The sequence below is a fragment of the Pelophylax lessonae genome (genome assembly GCF_965119305.1).
Source record: "Pelophylax lessonae genome assembly, chromosome: 1".
Lineage (NCBI taxonomy): Eukaryota > Metazoa > Chordata > Amphibia > Anura > Ranidae > Pelophylax > Pelophylax lessonae.
The window spans coordinates 455,374,415-455,392,798 of NC_138768.1; the positions used below are offsets into that span (position 1 = coordinate 455,374,415).

Genomic DNA, 18,384 nt, shown 5'->3' on the forward strand with positions numbered 1-18,384 from the left:
AGCCTGACAAGTCGCGGAAGTGAATGGGCTCTTATGGCTGTGTGTTGAGTTATTTTGAGGGGACAGCAAATTTACATTGTTATACAAGTTGTACACTCACTACTTTACGTAACATTGTAGCAAAGAGTAATTTCTTCAGTGTTGTCACATGATAAAATAAAGTATTTACAAAAATGTGAGGGGTGTACTCACTTTTGTGAGATATACATTTTACACTATACATTACGTGAACAGCTGCACACCCCCTACAGTGACAAACACATACTGAATTTACAATATTAATTTAGTAATCTCTGCCAACTACTCTAAGGCTCCGTTCACGTCAGCGATTTCCACCTGCCGAATCGCGGTAACATCGCGCAAAAAAAAAAAATTGCAAGGCGCAATACGCTCCAAAGAAGCTCTTGTACTTTTTTGGGCGTAATGCGTCCCGCGATTTTTTTTGCGCGATGTTACCGCGATTCGGCAGGCCGAAATCGCGGCAACATCGCTCAGCGTTTGGGGGGCTATTGCAAATCACGGGCAACGCACAGGCGTCCCGCGATTTGCAATAATCTCCGGATCGCGGGCGGAATCGCGGCGGTTCTGCCCGCGATCCATACGCTGACATGTGAACGGAGCCTAACTGCGCAATGACTGGCTGACTGCACAAGCCTCAACGATTTGAACTATGGCATGACGTACAGAGCCATGGCACACGTTTCAATTTCTTTGGAAATTTATATGGCTGGGTGGAGATGGGACAGGATCCCATAGGCCACATGGGGGAAAAAAAAAAATTAAAAAAAGGCAAATCAAAAACCATTCATCACTTCTGCTAGCTAGGAGACAGAGAGCACACAACCAGCCCCAGGAACACCCGACCAAGGGTCAGACCTGGAAATTGATGAATGCTTTTGAAATTTTTTGGGTTTTTTTCACATGGCCTCTGGGATCCTGTCCCCTCTCAGCCCAGCCAGGACTGAAAACTGCCTCCTCTCCACCCTCTGCAAAATGTGGATTTTTTTTTAATGCAATGCTGGAAAACAAAAGCTTCCTGATACAAAAGGGAATCCCTACCCTCCTCCTGCCTTCCTAAAAACAGCCCCACATTTGATTCCCCCTCACCAGGAAGGGATCCAGAGATCTGGGATCTGCTCACTGGGACTCTGCGGAGCGGCTGGCAAGGGTTTATCTATGAGGATATTGTTGGGTTTTTAATGTGTGGAGACAGGAGGACCCTGGATCTCTTAAAAGCCCCGGCTGGGTATTAAGCCACAAGTGTTACTGACCTCCGGTAACTGGGGTCAGGATACACACAGTATGTGTGTGTATACATACATTCACACACACATATATATATATATATATATATATATATATATATATATATATATATACACATATATACACACACACACACACGCACCTCAAATATATTCTGAGAAATTACATGAATTTATTGTTGCATGTTACTGTCGGCTGTCTGAATCCGAGACAATCATTTAGGTACGCATGCTCAGTTATAGTGGTTGGCAGAGTAGCTGGTAAATGACGTAAATTTTGTAAATGTTCCTGTTATTTTGCGGTGCACGTGCGCTGTTCCATCAGTCGAGGAATTTGACAGGGAAATTCCTCAGTGCACCAACATCATGTATGACGCGCTGTGCATGCACACTGGGGCGCTGTGCACATGCAGTGCGTGCTGCTTTACAGGAAGTGACGTGGGTTCGTTATTCTGCCAGGTTTGACAATTTGTCGGAAACATCGGCTGCCTTTTTTTTTTTTTTGACAGCTCTAAACAGAGAACGGCTCTGCACTTGTTTAACATGAATTGTGGAAATGGCGGATTAAGATCGTGAGGGGGGGTTAAATCGAGATCACAATATTTTTTAATGATTAATCATGCAGCTCTACTACATAGTTTAAGTTTAATCTAAAGGTAATTGAATAAGAAAATAGTATAATGTATAGCCAGATTAAAGCTAAACTCCAGCTTTTGATATACTGTACTTTACATAGAAGCTGGTCCAAATGAACTGTCTCTCACTAACATGTGAGGCCTGCTGGATGTGCGGCAGCTGAAGCTACATACAGCATACTGCACTGTGTACCAGGTGGGAGGCGAGACTTCCATTCTCATACACAGAACACAGTAGGGTCGATCGGATCAGTGCTCAGCCATTCAGAGAAAGCAATGTATTCTAGCAATGTATACAAAGCTTCCACTGATTGTACCCATTGCTAGAATACATCGCTTTCTCTGAATGGCTGAGCATAGATCAGATAGACTCAGTGTTCTGGGTATGAGACAGGAAGTTTCAGTTCCAATCCAGAACTCAGTGCGTTATGCTGTACGTAGCCTCAGCTACATACAGTTTATATAGCAAATCCAGCGGCCTCACGTTAGTGAGAGACAAGGTCCCTTTGGGCCAAGCTGGCTGAAACTATGTGAAGTGTAACAAAAGCTGGAGTTCAGCTTTAAGACAGAAAGTGTGTTACTGACTAGATGAAAAAAAAAAAAAAAAGTACAGTAAAACTTTGGATTGCAAGCATAATTTGTCTCAGAAGCATGCTTGTAATCCAAAGCACTCTTATATCAAAGCGAATTTCAACATAAGAAATAATTGAAACTCAGATGATTCGTCCCACAACCATTTATTCATATAAAAATTATTATGGCAGCGCCATCTAAGTGTAAAAGTCGAGAAATTGCCACTTGATGGACTCACCCCTCCTAAATTGTATGCACTGTTGTATGCATAAAACAAAGTCTGCTTGTATAGAAGCCCTCAGTGACATGAGCATGTCTTTCATAGTGACATCTGAAATGGGCAGACCTGTGAAAGGGAATTGTGCAATGGGATCTATAAAAGCATCGGAGGAGTATTGTGGTGAAGGAGGATTAGTCACATCCATAAGAGGGGAGGAGTTGTCTGGGTCTCCTCCACAGTCTATACGGGGTTTAGACTTAAATCAATTTAAAGTCTCCTTTGAAAAATAAACAAACAAACATGTCATACTTACTTTCTCTGTGCAGTTGGTTTTGCACAGAGCAGCCCAGATCCTCCTCTTCTTAGGTCTCTTGTTGCTGCTCCTGGCCCCCCCACCCCCTGTTGAGTGCCCCCACAGCAAGCAGCTTGCTATGGGGGCCACCAAGCCGAGCTGCAGCTCCCTTTGTCCATTCAGACACGGCGCTGCCATTGGCCCCGTCCCCTCTCTCTCCTGATTGGCTGACTGACTTTGACAGCCGCGGGAGACAATAGAGCTGCGGCTGTGTCTCAGCCAATCAGGAGGGAGAGTCCAAGATGGCAAAGGGACTCATGGATATCGCTGGAGAGAGATGGGGCTCAGGTAAGTATTAGGGGGCTGCTACACACAGAAGGCTTATCTTAATGCATAGAATGCATTAAGATAAAAAAACCTTCTGACTTTACAATTCCTTTAACTGGGCTTCTTGTAGTAGGAGAACTTCTAATGTGTGCTGGTGCAGTTGCTCACCTATTGTGCCAGTTTCTTCTGAGCCTGTGCTCACTCTCGAGCTGTAAAGACAGGCTCTAGAGGTCCAGAAGCCGGCATTGCGGTATGTCTCCTGCCGCCAATTTGGTGGAGCCTAAGCTGCATCGTTGGATAGAAAGCCAACAGCTTTTAAACTGGAGGAGGGTCTGGGCAGCATCTCTGCATACCGGAGCAGTCAGTAGGGATGAAGGACATCGGGAGACTGTGCAGGTGTTGACTGGGGCTATCCTGGGCTGCGATGAAGATGCGGGTTCCCTGATACAGAGCAAAGCTCTGAGACTATGCAGCCATGCTGTTTGGCGGTTGCCACATCCCTTCCCCGCACGGATATTTTTCTTTTTAACAAATGTCATTCCAATTTTGTTTTTGTTTCTTATTAAAACAGTGATCCGTTTACTGCTCGTATTGCAAGACCTCGCTCAAATATTAACCACTTAAGGACCGCCCGCCGCAGATTTACTGCGGCATGCATGAACCGACGTAGCTGTACGTCAGTCGCGCGCCTGCAGCTAGGGGGCGAGTGCGGTAGCAGGGACTCCAATACATGGGGCCAGCGGCTCCGATTGCCGCCAGGCACTCATGATCGTTTCCCCCTGAGAGGAAAGGATGGGCAGCGGTGGTAAACACAGCTGACCGTTCTCTCTGGAATGATCACAGAGTGCCTGTGATCCTTCTATATAGGATCACGGGTCTCTGTGGTCATTTCAAAAGCCCAACCCCCATAGAGTTAGAAACACTCCCCTAGGCTTATATTTAACCCCTTGATCACACACACTGTTAACCCCTTCCCTGCCAGTGTCATTATTACAGTAACAGTGCATATGTATAGCACTGATTACTTTAGTAATGTCACTGGTACCCCCAAAAGTGTCAAAAATGTCAGTTAGGGGTCTGATCTGTCCGCCGCAATGTCGCAGTCCCACTAAAAATCGCAGATCCCTGCCATTACTAGTAAAAAAATAAATAAATAAATAAAAATGACAAAGCTGCGAGCCAGACGCTTCCAGCCCAGCGTTTTAGGGAGCGCTGGAGGGGGAAAAGTGGAGATCAGTGGCTGACAGTCATTGCTCTCTGCACAGAGCTGACAATGAACTTAGAGCCGATGTGGGACTGATACTGCAGCATGGAGGAGAGTATGGATGTTGGGGGTTTTTTTTTTTTTAGAAATCCCAAATTTTTCCTTTAAGAATTGGTAAGGTGCACTACATAAAGTGGAGTACCAGACATTTTTGTGTTTATTAAAAGTCAGCAGCTGCAAAAAGTGTAGCTGTAGACTTTTAATAAACACACACTCACCTGTACCATGATCCAGCGATGCGGCTGCCCAAAGCCTCAGTTCTCTGCCTCAGCTCTCCCCGGTGCCGGCATCACTAGTGTGGGCAGCCGGCTGTGACAGCTTGCGGCTTCACAGCCAGGTGCGCACTGTCACGCTGTGAATGGCCGGACAAACTTCTGGGACCTCTGATGTGTCCCAGAAGATTGCATGGAGGGAGAGAATAACTTTGGCTCAAGCAGCGCCCCACCCCCAAAAAAATGACATGCCAAATGTGGCACATCAGGGGGGTTAGGAGTCCTTAAAGTGGAAGTTCCACCTTTTGGTGGAAATCTGCTTTAATCCTGCTTTAGGTGACCCTGTTCTATGTACCTCCTGAAGACCACTGTATTGAATCCCAGCACTACAAGTAATCAGCCACACATATAATTACAGGATTTATATAGCGAACAGTTTATGCAGCGCTTAACAACTTGATGGTAGACGGTACAACTAGAAAAACATCTTAACCACTTACCGACCACTCGGCGCCGATTTACGTCGGTCCTTTGACGCTATATACCAGGGTTATGGCAGCAGACAGCTGCCATAACCCCGGTATTTTTTTTCAAAGGTGGGTGATTGGCTTTCAGGTAAGGGTGGTCCCAGTGGTGGATTCACCTTGGGATCACCCTTACGGTGTGGCGGAAGAGGTGCCCCCCCCCCCCCCCCGCCACGTCCTGGCCATTTTCCCAGCTTATCGGACCCACCGGCAGCAGGCAAAACGATCCGGTCCCGAATCCTCAGAGACAGGAAGTCGAGTGAGGGCAAGATGGCCCTTACTCGACTATGGTCTTGGAGGACCGGAGCTACATCAAACCTCCTTTGAGAACATCATCTTTGATGAAACGCGTCAGATCACGGCGTGCTGACGTCACCTTCACGTTATTGTCCACGAAGGACGGGCGAGCGGAGCCGTCCGGCCGGCGGCTGTTACCTCTCACTTTTGGCTTTTATCATCCGATGCTTGTGTTTGTCTTTTTATTTAATAAAACATCCATGGGTTTTATGCTATGGCGTGCTTCTCTGTGTTCCATGGTTGATGTTACATCTGCATCCTGAGTTTCCAGTGGAGCCTCCAGCGGAGGTCTTAGTGGATCGGTCCCATTGAACATTCATTTGCTCGCTATTCACCTGGAGTCGGTAAGGGTATTTATTATTGGCGGTGCCCTTTCTGGTTTGCATGGTTGGGACCCTCAAGTCGTTTTATGCTCTTCACACTCATCTCTGTGGTAAGCTGCTGTCCTAATGGGGGAGGTGTCCACCTTTATCTGTTTGGTGATTCCTTATTTACACTCTGGTCAATACATTACTGACGAGATCTACGTGGGAACCGCAAGGTCCACCGGGGTCTACTACCTGAGGTCCTTTGGAGTCACTTATTATTTGGCTTTCACATATTTTGTTTCCGGTAAGCGGTACCTGCACAGTTACCTCACTTCATGTTTCCATTTTTTGGACAATATTACGGACTATTTTATACCATATAATCACACTATATGTTTCACTTTTAGCGCAACTTATTTATATTATCAAACCTTGTTGCCTAGCAACCGGTTTAAAGGGCTGAATTTTTTTTTTAGTGCAGTTGTGAGGTCTCACAATAAAGAGGTCCCGTCATGCCTATTTCTATTACAAGGGATGTTTACATCCCTTGTAATAGGAAAAAAAAAAAAAAAAAAGTGATAATTTTTATAACTGTGTAAAAATAAAATAGGAAAAAAAAAAAAAAAAAAAAGAAGAAAGCGCCCTGTCCCCGTTAGTTCGCGCGCAGAAGCGAACGCATATGGAAGTTCTGCCCACATATGTAAACGGTGTTCAAACCACTCATGTGAGGTATCGCCACGATCATTAGAGCGAGAGCAATAATTTAAGCCCCAGACCTCCTCTGTAACTCTAAGCTGGTAACCTGTAAAAATGTAAAAATGTCGCCTATGGGGATTTTTAGTACCAAAGTTTGTCGCCATTCCGCGAGCATGTGGAATTTTGAGGCATGACATGTTGGGTATCTAATTACTCGGAGCAACATTATCTTTCACACTATGGAAAAAATTGGGCTAACTTTACTATTTTCTTATTTCTTAATTCAAAAAGTGATTTTTTTTTTTCAAAAATATTGCGCTTAGAAGACTGCTGCGCAAATATGGTGTGATAAAAAATATTGCAACAATCTCCATTTTATTCTCTAGGGTCTCTGCTACAAAAATATATATATATATATATAATGTTTGGGGGTTCTAAGTAGTTTTCTAGCAAAAAAAAAAAAATGATTTTAGCTTGTAAACACCAAGTGTCAAAAATATGCCCGGTCTTAAAGCGGTTAATACAGTAGGAATCAGAAAGCCCTGGTAGAGCTTACAATCTAAGAGGGAGGGTCAAGATATAAAAGAGGTAATAACTATAGGGGGGGGGGATGTGCTGATGGAGAAAATAAATGTACAGTTGTTAGGTGGGGGGCCTGTGAAGAGATGCGATTTCAGGGAGCGTCTGAAAGTGGACAAAAGTAGGAGATAGTCAGACAGACTGGGGTAGAGCATTCCAGAGGATGGGAGAGGCTCGGGAGAAGTCCTGGTGGCAAGCATTGAATGAGGTGACAAGGGAGCTAGAAAGAATCTGACAACATTGGCAACTACCCAAGTATGAGCAATCAAGCTGAATAAACACAAACCACAGCTCAAACGAAAGCTGTCAAAGGTAAAAAATAAAAACACAATCAAATTGGAGTTACGGGTTGTGCAATCTTCTTGGAGTTAAGAACTGGCCAAGCCACCAAAAAGCCCAAAGGTGCTGTAGATGTCATGAGGATAGAGATGGTGCCAGGAGATGCTCCTAGGAGCTTCCCACACACCCTGGGTGACAAGTTGATGATGAGAAGCCTTGGAGGGTGATGGTGTCACTGTGACATCCTGATGCCATTCATTGTGGATGACCCCCCAGTGCCCCCTACTGGGAGATAATAGCACACAACAATGCCTTGCTCACAGCACTGATGAGCCCATACCCAGGCGCTATGTACCATCATCATGTCCAGTCACTCATGCCGGCAGATGTGGAGCTATTCTGTGACAGTCACACCCCAGGCCTCAGCCCACAGCCGAACTCTACATAAACACAGCCTACTACCACAACCAGACTCCCTTCCACTGCACGAACTAGGAAAACTTCTCCTCCACCAGCCGCCACCTCCCCAACCCACTCTCAATCCGCAATGTCACTCTGCAGGCTCCGCTTACCTGTGTGAGAGAGATGAGCGCCGCCATCTTTGCAGCTACTCACAGGAACGCGCAGAGCGTCAAGCCTGCACCGGGTACGCGCGCAGCTCCGGGGAAGGCGGGGACACGACCGCTGACTGAGGGTAGGGGGGCGGGGCTATGCACAATGTACCACACTGAGCGGAAAGGGGCGGGCTCCTGTGCATTGACTGAGTAGAAGGGGCGGGGTGATTTTAGACAACACAGTGACAGGACGGGATGATGGAGATAGGCGTGATTGAGAAATCGGCTTGCTCACATAGCTGAGGAAGGGGAGCGGTGTACAAGCACATTCCTGGATTCTAAATTGACATTCAGAACTTGCAATCGTCAGTGCATACAATGTTTGCACAGTCCAGCTCAAAGTTAAACTGGCTTTTAAGGGAGCTCTGTTGTTTTAAGTAGTCTAAAGCTGGATACACACTTTAAGATTTTCTTTAGATTTTTTCCTTAAGGCTCCGTTCACATCTAGGCGTTTTGGGGCGTTTTTGGGGCGTTTTTCTGCTCTAGGATCAGCTCTCAAAACGCCCAACAAGACAAATCCTATTCATTTCAATGGCCCCTGTTCACATCTGAGCGTTTTGACGCTGTATACAAAACGCCCAACGCTCAAAAAAGTACATGAGCTTCTTTTTGGGCAGATTACAGGCGTTTTCCATTGATCTCTATTCAATCTAAAAACGCCTGCACAAAAATCGCGGTAAAAATCGCGGTAAAATCGCGGTAAAAAACGCCGCAAAAATCGCGGTAAAATCGCGGTAAAAAACGCGCGAAAAACGCTACGCTCAGGTGTGAATGTAGCCTTAGACTTACCAAAACCATATAATATGAGGTCAGACCTAAACACTTTCAATTTGTATGCAATCCGGCAGGCCCTTGCACTACATAGTTGACGGTATATCTAAAGGAAGTCTACCAACAAAAGTTGTATAGTGTGTATCCAGCTTAAGCCTTCAGCATTTTTTTTAGCTTTACACGTGGAGTACAATAATAATATACATTCCCCAGTAAACTAGTTATAAATTCTTACCCCAAACTATAGGCGTGCACAGGGGGGTGTGTCAGTAGTGCCTGGGCACACTCCAGTGGCAGCCAATCCATAAGGGGCGCTGGGGTGCTGTCCCCCCAAAGCTCCCAAAGTTATAAGAAAGCTACTTTGCAGCTCCCAACTGTCCCTGATCTCAAGGGACTGTCCCTGATTTGGAACAAAGTCCCTCTGTCCCTCTTTCTTCTTTATTTGTCCCTCATTGTGGTCTGATCCATATAATTGTATATAAAATTTACTTTTTATCTTTCAAAATGTATTTCCCAGTGCTAAACCTTTCATCCAATTTCTAAATTGCCACATTTGTACATTTCAAAAGCCAATATAAAGAAATAAAAGTGGTAAAAAAAAAAACTATTTTTTTTTTTGCCGTTTCAATATTTTTATTGAAGTTTTTCACACACAAAAAAGATGGAACATTAACAATATCGATTCTGAGCAATACACAATTTCTGCCATATGCAATACTCACATATCAACCATAGAAAAAGTTTGTGTGGTTACTCAAATAAGAAAGCTCAAATCAACCATTTGCTCATAATCAATTTAAATTCATTCATTCATTGATAAAAATCATGTGCTTTAACATCAGTTCACTGCTATATGCAAAAATAATTATAACGAGATCACAGTGCAATGAATAAAGTGTCCTGTGCTCCAAAGTGCATCACATTAAAGTGCATCAAAAAGTTCCAAAAAGATCAGGTGATGTGCTATTCCTTTAATTACCCAAAGCAATCTTCTCTCATCAACCTGTGAGCACACCATCTGTGGCTACCACTATGATCAATCCAAAGGGCCATAGACACTATAAGATTTTCAGAAGACTTTTTCCTTCAGATTTTCCTTTTCTATGTAGTGCAAGGGCCTGCCAGATTGCATACAAATTGAAAGTGTTTAGGTTTGACCTCATATTATATGGTTTTGGTAAGTCTAAAGGAAAAAGTCTTCAGAAAATCTTATAGTGTGTATGGCCCATAACAACTCACCAGAAAATAAATATCATCAGCCTTATCAACTGTTTCCCTTGATCCGTTCTGCTTCAACCTCAACCAAATGTCACCCTTATGGCCATACACACTATAAGATTTTCTGAAGACTTTTTCCTTTAGACTTACCAAAACCATATAATATGAGGTCAAACCTAAACACTTTCAATTTATATGCAATCTGGCAGGCCCTTGTACTACATAGAAAAGGTAAATCTGAAGGAAAAAGTCTTCAGAAAATCTTATAGTGTGTATGGCCCTTTAGATTGATCATAGTGGTAGCCACAGATGGTGTGCTCACAGGTTGATGAGAGAAGATTGCTTTGGATAATTAAAGGAATAGCACATCACCTGATCTTTTTGGAACTTTTTGATGCACTTTAATGTGATGCACTTTGGAGCACAGGACACTTTATTCCTTTAGACTTACCAAAACCATATAATATGAGGTCAAACCTAAACACTTTCAATTTGAATGCAATCTGGCAGGCCCTTGCACTACATAGAAAAGGTAAATCTGAAGGAAATCTAACCACAAAAGTTGGATAGTGTGTCCAGCTTTAGACATAGATCTATATGCAGTTCTCATACCTCAGTGGACCAACCGCTAGAAAAAGCAGAAAAGACTTCCATTGTGTAAAACCCTTTATTTCTTGAACAAAACTAAATAAATCATACACTCACAGGTAACAAATGTTAATCCCGACACAAAGGAATGATTTGACTCGTACAAACCTTTAAGCTCAGCGGCAATAAACTGGCTTTGAGCTTGGACTTGGCTGTGTGGGATGATGTCATTCCCAATAGATCCCACCTAATGCATTTTGTCTCACTGAGGTCCACAGGAAACGCATCCTGAATATTTCAGTGGCTGGCAGCTCTTATATCACTGTATGTAAGTGCTGACAGCAATTTTCTCTGATCACCACCATAGCAGTACAATGCCACCAGACCAATTCTAACAGTCATTGTCCCAAATCATAGCCACACCAGTTACAGTGTCCCTAATCACCACCACACCAGTCCCAGTGTTCTTGATCACCCCCACACCAGTCCCAGTGTCACCAGAGCAGTGAATGCCAGCAACAGTGTTCCTTAGCTACACCCTTCAGGCGCAGTGTCACCAGACCATAGTTAGCTAGCAACAATGTCCCAGATTGTAGCCACACCAGTTACAGTGTCACCAGACCATTGTAAGTCAGCAACAGTGTTCCTGATTGCTACTCCACTAGGCCCCAGTGTCACCAGACTTGCATAAGCCAGCAACAGTGTTGCAGATTGCAGAAGTCCCGGTGTCACCAGACCAGTGCAGCGTCAGGAACCATAACCCAGGCGGAGATAGAAAATGCAGTTAAAATCACACCTTTAATAAAATAGCAAAAAAAAAACAGTTCAGAAACGCAGTCAAAAACTGAAGCTGGGGTTTGGATGCCAGAGCGGGTAATCAGACGAGCCAGGGTCAGGATGCCAGAAGTCAGCATAGTAATGAGCAAAAACAAGAACAGGTATCGGAAGAGAAGTCAGCCAGGCCAAGTCATACACAGAACACACTGGGGATCAAAGACCACACAAAAGCATGACGGAAATGAGCAAAGCTGTTTAAATAGCCAAAAGGGGCTAGCTGTAGTCTGGACTAATGAGACAGATAACCAGTTGAGTCAGGCCTCTTTCACACGGGCTTTCCGATCAGGTTCACCTATCAGTTTTTCAGGCGGACCTGATCAGATGCTCCATGCACCCCTATGGAGCGGCAGATGTCAGCGGTGACATCCCCACTGACACCTGCTGATATCCGATCCTGTCCATGAAATCCAGATGGATGGAAACCCTATTTTCCATCCATCTGGAGGATAGAAATGGATGAAAATAGACAGGAGAGCGGGGATCTAACAGGTCTGTCTCTGCCAAAGAAGCGGAGGCAGACCTGTCATCCGCCTGCTCAGCGGGGATCGGCGGATGGATCCCTGGTGAGCAAAACGGAGTCTGCCGGGAGGAAAGCCCATGTGAAAGGACCCTCACCGAGGAAACAACGAGTGGCTAGTAATTAATCGACAGCTGAGCAGCCTCTGAGCACTGAAAGAAAAGAGCTGCTCGTAAATAGCAGGCGCCCAGCCCTGGCATGCAGTCAGCAACAGTGTTCATGATCACCGCCATGCCAGTGCAGTGTTGCCTCTGTCTGTCTGACACCTATACTGATTTTGACCCATACTGATTCCTTTCTGCATGCTGCCTTTGCCTGTTTGCTGACCATGTCCCTGTTTGAATTGACTCATCTGCACATATGATTGATTACGATCCATCGAGACACTAGTCCAAACCATTCCCTGCCCATTGCAACATACTGCACTATTGGAACATCAGGAAGTCTTTTGTTCTTCCTTTCTTGCGCCTCCTGTACTTTTTGCCAGTGAACATGGAATTGCTGGGGACAGACGCGCTTGTTTGGTTTATTAGAATGGTGCTGCTATAGGAGATACTACACTAAGCTATATTCCCTGACCACTTGTACAAAGGTGACTAGTACAATACCTTGGTTTTGATACAATAGGTTAATTTGTCTGATAAACAAGATACATTGGGTAAGATTTACTAAAACTGGTGCACACAGAATCTGGTGCAGCTGTGCATATCAACCAATCAGCTTCCAGGTTTTATTGTCAAAGTTTATTGTTCTGTTCTGGGACTTCAGGGACTCAATAAATATTATAGGTAGTAAGAAAATGTATTCATTTAATTTATGCTTCTTGAAAGCCCAAAGGTGATCCTTGTATTTTGGGTCCCTCTAGGCATCTAAACTGTGAAAAAGGCTCACACATGTGGTATCCCCATACTCAGAAGGAGTAGCAGAATGTGTTTTGGAGTGTAATTGTAAGTATGCCTGTGCTATGCATGAGAAAGAATTTGTTCAAATTTGAGAAAAAAACATGTTAATTTAATTCATTTCATTCTTCGTTTAATAAAAAAATTTTGACATAAAAGTACAACTTCACAAAACTCGCTGTGCCCCATACTAAATACCCTGGGCTGCCTACTTTCTAAAAAGGGGTAATTTGGTGGGTATTTGTACTTTCCTGGCATTTTAGGGCCTCAAGAAATGAAATAGGTGGTCAATACCTCAGGACTGATCAGTTTTTAAATATGTATACCATAGTTTGAAGTTTCTATAACTTTTATATGGACTAAATAAAAAACACATATTTTTATTTTTTTTCCACCAAAAGAAATGTAGAAGAATACATTTTGCTCCAAATTTATAAAAAAAGTTTAATAACAGAAGGTAAGCTCAGTCTGTTTTAAAATAATGATATGAAAATTCATTTGGGTACAGTGTTGGATGACTAAGTAATTGTCATTCAAAATGTGACAGCGTTAAAAGCCTAAAAAATGGCCTGGGAAAGAAGGGGGTGAAACAGTCCAGTCCTGAAGTGGTTAAAGTACCAAAAAAAGGAAAAGCTCTAAAGTTGAATGCTTGGGGAGCAATGTTGGTTGTAGCCATGGAAGGAGGTTAAGGGATTGGGTGAAATATTTTTTTCTATTAGGACCCAAAGTTTGCCGTCACATATTGCAAACGAATCCAAGAAATACATATGATAGTTCGCTTTTTAATACAATTCTATATCAGGTAAGCTGAAGCCCCTTTGTTCCTTTTTCCTGGTAAGAATGGCATATCTAAGCCTGGGTTTCTTTCATACCTAAATATATTTAAACATTTGTTATTGCAATGTAGACATTTACAGTTGTTTCGTTCTGAAAAGTTATTTGGAGATTTGGATGTATCTGAAATTGCGAAGTATAATAGTAATGAATTTAAATGAATCCGAGACAACGAAACAAAATCTCATCCGAAATTCTAATTGAATCCAATTTGAATACTAAAATATAAAATAAAGGAATATAATACAATAGAAAAGAATAGAATAAAACACAAAAGAAAACAAATAGAATAAAACAGAACAGAATAGAAAATAAAATAATAGAAGAGTATAGAATAAAATAGAATAGAAAATAATGGAATAGAACAGAAAAGAGGAGAATATAATGAAAAATAAAATAATAGAATAGAATAAAAAAAAGAAAAGAGTAAAACAGAACAGAATAGAGTAGAAAATAAAATAATAGAATAGAAAATAAAATAAAAGAAAATAATAACATAGAATAAAAAAGAATAGAAAATAAAAAAATAGAATAAAAAAGAAAGGAATAGAAAAGAATAGAATAGAAAATAAAGAAATAGAACAGAAAAGAGTAGAATATAATAGAAAAAAAAATAACAGAATAGAATAAAAAATCATTTTAAAAAAATAGAAATGAATAGAATATAAAATTAAATAGAATAAAATAGAATAGAAAAAAATAAACAGAAAAAAATAGAATAGAAAATATAATAACAGAATAGAATAAAAAAAGAAGAGAGTAAACCAGAACAGAATAGAATAGAATAGAGAGAAAAAGAATAGAATAAACAAGAACAAACAAGAATACAATATAAGGGAGTAGAAAATAAAGAATAGATTTAAAAAGAATAGAACAGAATAAAATATAATATAGCCGCCTTCCAAAATTCAAATTTTGAAAATAACAGAAAAGAATAGAACAAAGTAAAACAGAACAGAATAGAATAAAAAGTAAAAGAATAGCATAGAAAGATAGAATAAAATAGGATAGAAAATAAAGGAATAGAATAGAAAAAAAAGAATATAACAGAAAAATAATAGAACGGAATAGAGTAGTTAATAAATTGAATTAAATTCGACCGCATTTGGAAAATTCAGATCGAATTTGAAAATGAATAAACAAAACTAAGCGCATTCCCGAAAACAAATTAAATATATTTAACCAATTTAACTAAACAAAATTATTTAAATAACGAATCAAAACTAAATGAAACAATTTTAGTTCTGCACATGTCTATTGTAATGTGTTATATCTTTACCCAGTCTATGGGCTTCTAATTAATGTATTTGAGAAAGACAATCTTTAGAGAAAGAGTTAAAAGTTTGATGTATAAATGGGGTCAGGAGTAGGGATGATCGAACTTTTGAAAAGTTCGGTTCGACCAGAACACCCGAACTTCCCGAAAGTTCGGGTCCGGATTCCAGAACCCCATTGAAATCAGTGGGACCCAAAACACCATTGAAGCCCTAAAACCCAATAAATGCCCCTAAAAAGTGCCTAGGGTTCTGGGTCATGCCCCAGGGACTATTAATCACACAAAAAAAAGTTCTTAAAAATTGTCGTTTTTGATAGAGAGCCAATTATTGAAAAAATTATTGAAAGAAAAATTAGATTTCTTTGGATTTAGTGTCTGGGGGGTCTAAAAAGTGTACCTGTGAAGTTTCAGCTCTGTAGCATGTCCAGAACCAGAAAATAAAAAAGATTGTTTGTATTAGAATTGCAGTAGAGCAGGGATATGGCTCCGCTATTTTTATTATAAAAATAAAATTAATAACCGCGCTAATGGAAAATAAAGAAAAGCTGCAACTTCAAGTGTGACCACACCCCAGTGAAACAATATACAAATTAAGTCGCGCTAAACATTAGAATGGAACAAATAAAGTCCATATAAAGTCCATAAACTGTAGATAATGCAATTCGTGATTCTCAAACCTCATAGATATATGCTTACTAAAAAGGTGAACAATAAAGCAAATTATTGGACCAAAATCTTGTCCACTTGATAGAAGAAAGAAACCAAATAAGGCTCGTGATAATGATGTGAACGTTGGGTCATAAATAATGTAAAAAAGAAAAAACGCAATAGCATAAAACCCAACAAAAATTGATACATTTAAACTGATGACACCAATGTGATTGTCCAGTGAATAGAAAAAAAGGAAATGGTGCTCAAATAGTGCAATGAGTGAAACCTCCACCAATTTTTGGTAGGGTACTATTTTCCACTATAGTTAGATTCAATAATCTAGTTTCTGTAGGGAAAGTGTTAAGTGTCAGGGTGACCGTAGTGTAGTGTAGGGTGAACTGACTCTGACTGCTATGGCAGGGTGACCAAACTCTTCCATGTCAGGATGACTGCCATAGAAAAAAGATCGTTTGTCTTAGAATTGCTGTAGAGCAGGGATATGGCTCCGCTACTTTCACACCTGGCCGTTTTTGTTGCAGGCGTTTATTGGGCTCTTTTGTGGACGACTTTGGAGGCAGGCATGACATCTGAACTTCTGTGTAGGGGTATATATACACACACACATATATGTATATATACACATACACACATATAGGTGTGAAAGTAGCAGAACCCTATGCCTGCGCTAATGAAATTATTTGCAAAAACGCCTGCAACAACACACCTGGGCGTTTTTGTTGCAGGCGTTTTTTTGGGCATTTTTTGGGCGTCTTTGGAGGCAGGCATAACATATGAACTTCTGTATAGGGGTATATATACACACACACACATATATGTATATATACACATACACACATATAGGTGTGATAGGAGCGGAGCCCTATGCCTGCAAATAATTTCATTAGCGCAGGCATAGGGTTCTGCTACTTTCACACCTATATGTGTGTATGTGTATATATACATACATGTGTGTGTATATATACCCCTATACAGAAGTTCAGATGTTTTGCCTGCCTCCAAAGACGCCCAGAAAATGCCCAAAAAAACGACTGCAACAAAAACGCCCAGGTGTGTTGTTGCAGGTGTTTTTGCAAATAATTTCATTAGCGCAGGCATAGGGTTCTGCTACTTTCACACCTATATGAGTGTATGTGTATATATACATATATGTGTGTGTGTATATATACCCCTACACAGAAATTCAGATGTCATGCCTGCCTCCAAAGTCGTCCACAAAAAAGCCCAATAAATGCCTGCAACAAAAACGGCCAGGTGTGAAAGTAGCGGAGCCATATCCCTGCTCTACAGCAATTCTAAGACAAACGATCTTTTTTCTATGGCAGTCATCCTGACATGGAAGAGTTTGGTCACCCTGCCATAGCAGTCAGAGTCAGTTCACCCTACACTACACTACGGTCACCCTGACACTTAACACTTTCCCTACAGAAACTAGATTATTGAATCTAACTATAGTGGAAAATAGTACCCTAACTACACTAGATATCCCTTTCCTCACACTAATAATTGCTAAATGACACTTTTGAAGCAGGAGTAACAGAACTGCTTCCACTCTCTTCCACAGCCCCTGTATTACAGTGCTAAAGATTTGGCGGGGCTATGTTATATACTGGGGGGCGTATTCACTACTGATTGGCCTCTGGACCCCCTAGTCACTCCAATCACATTCCTAGTATCCTCCTGCCACCTCAATTGGCTTTTACTGATGGTTCTGGTCTAATCACGGGGCTTTTAAAGCCCAGTTCCTATCCCATTGCATTTTGGTCGGTTCTGGTTGCCAAATTCCGAACTTTTTCCGCAAAAAGTTCGGAATTCGGCCGAATTTCGAACAGTCAATGTTCGGGTTGAACCGATAGTCGACCCGAACCGTTCGATCACCCCTAGTCAGGAGATCTTTCAGATATCTGTAAAATATTTTGGTCAGACCACAACTTTCCCCAAATTGAAAAAAGGGAAAAGGATCTTGTTACCCCACCGAACCAGGGCGCTTGGAATAAGATCTGGCTTTCTACTGCCAAATGCTCACACAGCATCTTAGCCCAAGAAAACGCCTATAAGATCCGCTTACGTTGGTATATGACCTTGGACCAAATCTGGAAATGTTTTCCTGCTGCCTCTCCAAGTGCATTGAGGTTGTAGGGAATATGACACTCTTCTTCATATCTGGTGGCCATGCCCCAAAGCGACCCGATTCTGGACTAGGGTTTACACGATGATCAGGACGATGCTGGCTAACTTGTAATACCTGGGAGGCCCTAATACACAAACCGATCCCAACCCTCATCACTCATCAGAGGAAGCTGGTGGGATCTGTATTCCTGGCAGCCTGACAAATGTTATCTAGAGCCTAGAAACAACTGTCTCTGAATTTTGCCAAGCTCCAACAAAGGTTTATGGGGACCATGGTCCACAAGAAGCTAATTTCCGTTCTCAAAGACACCCATGCCAAATTTCAGAGAGTTTGGGACCCCTGGATATCAACACTACCCTGAACATATGCTGCACTCTGTCTGAAGTCATTTGCAGCAGTTTTTTAGCCTTTAAGCGGTTGTAAACTGCTGTAAAAAAAAAACAAAAAAAAAACAGCAAGACAATAGCATAATGTGCTAGTATGCATCGAACACTACCACATTATGAAATACTTACCTTAGAATTAAGCCCCCGCAGTGGCGCCCGGTCATCACTGAGGG

The 18,384-nt window shown here is 41.9% G+C and overlaps 1 protein-coding gene across 4 annotated transcripts in view; it reads right to left on the bottom strand.

Annotated features, from left to right (window-relative positions):
• EPS15L1 (epidermal growth factor receptor pathway substrate 15 like 1) overlaps positions 1-8,146 on the bottom strand; it is a 354,413-nt gene extending 346,267 nt beyond the window's left edge. For all 4 annotated transcript variants that reach the window (XM_082248118.1, XM_082248120.1, XM_082248119.1 and 1 more), the window contains exon 1: positions 8,044-8,146. In XM_082248118.1, coding sequence (XP_082104244.1) covers positions 8,044-8,070 — 27 coding nt within the window. In that variant the 5' untranslated portion in view covers positions 8,071-8,146. The remainder of the gene's footprint in view (positions 1-8,043) is intronic.
• Between the last annotated feature and the right edge of the window lie 10,238 nt (positions 8,147-18,384).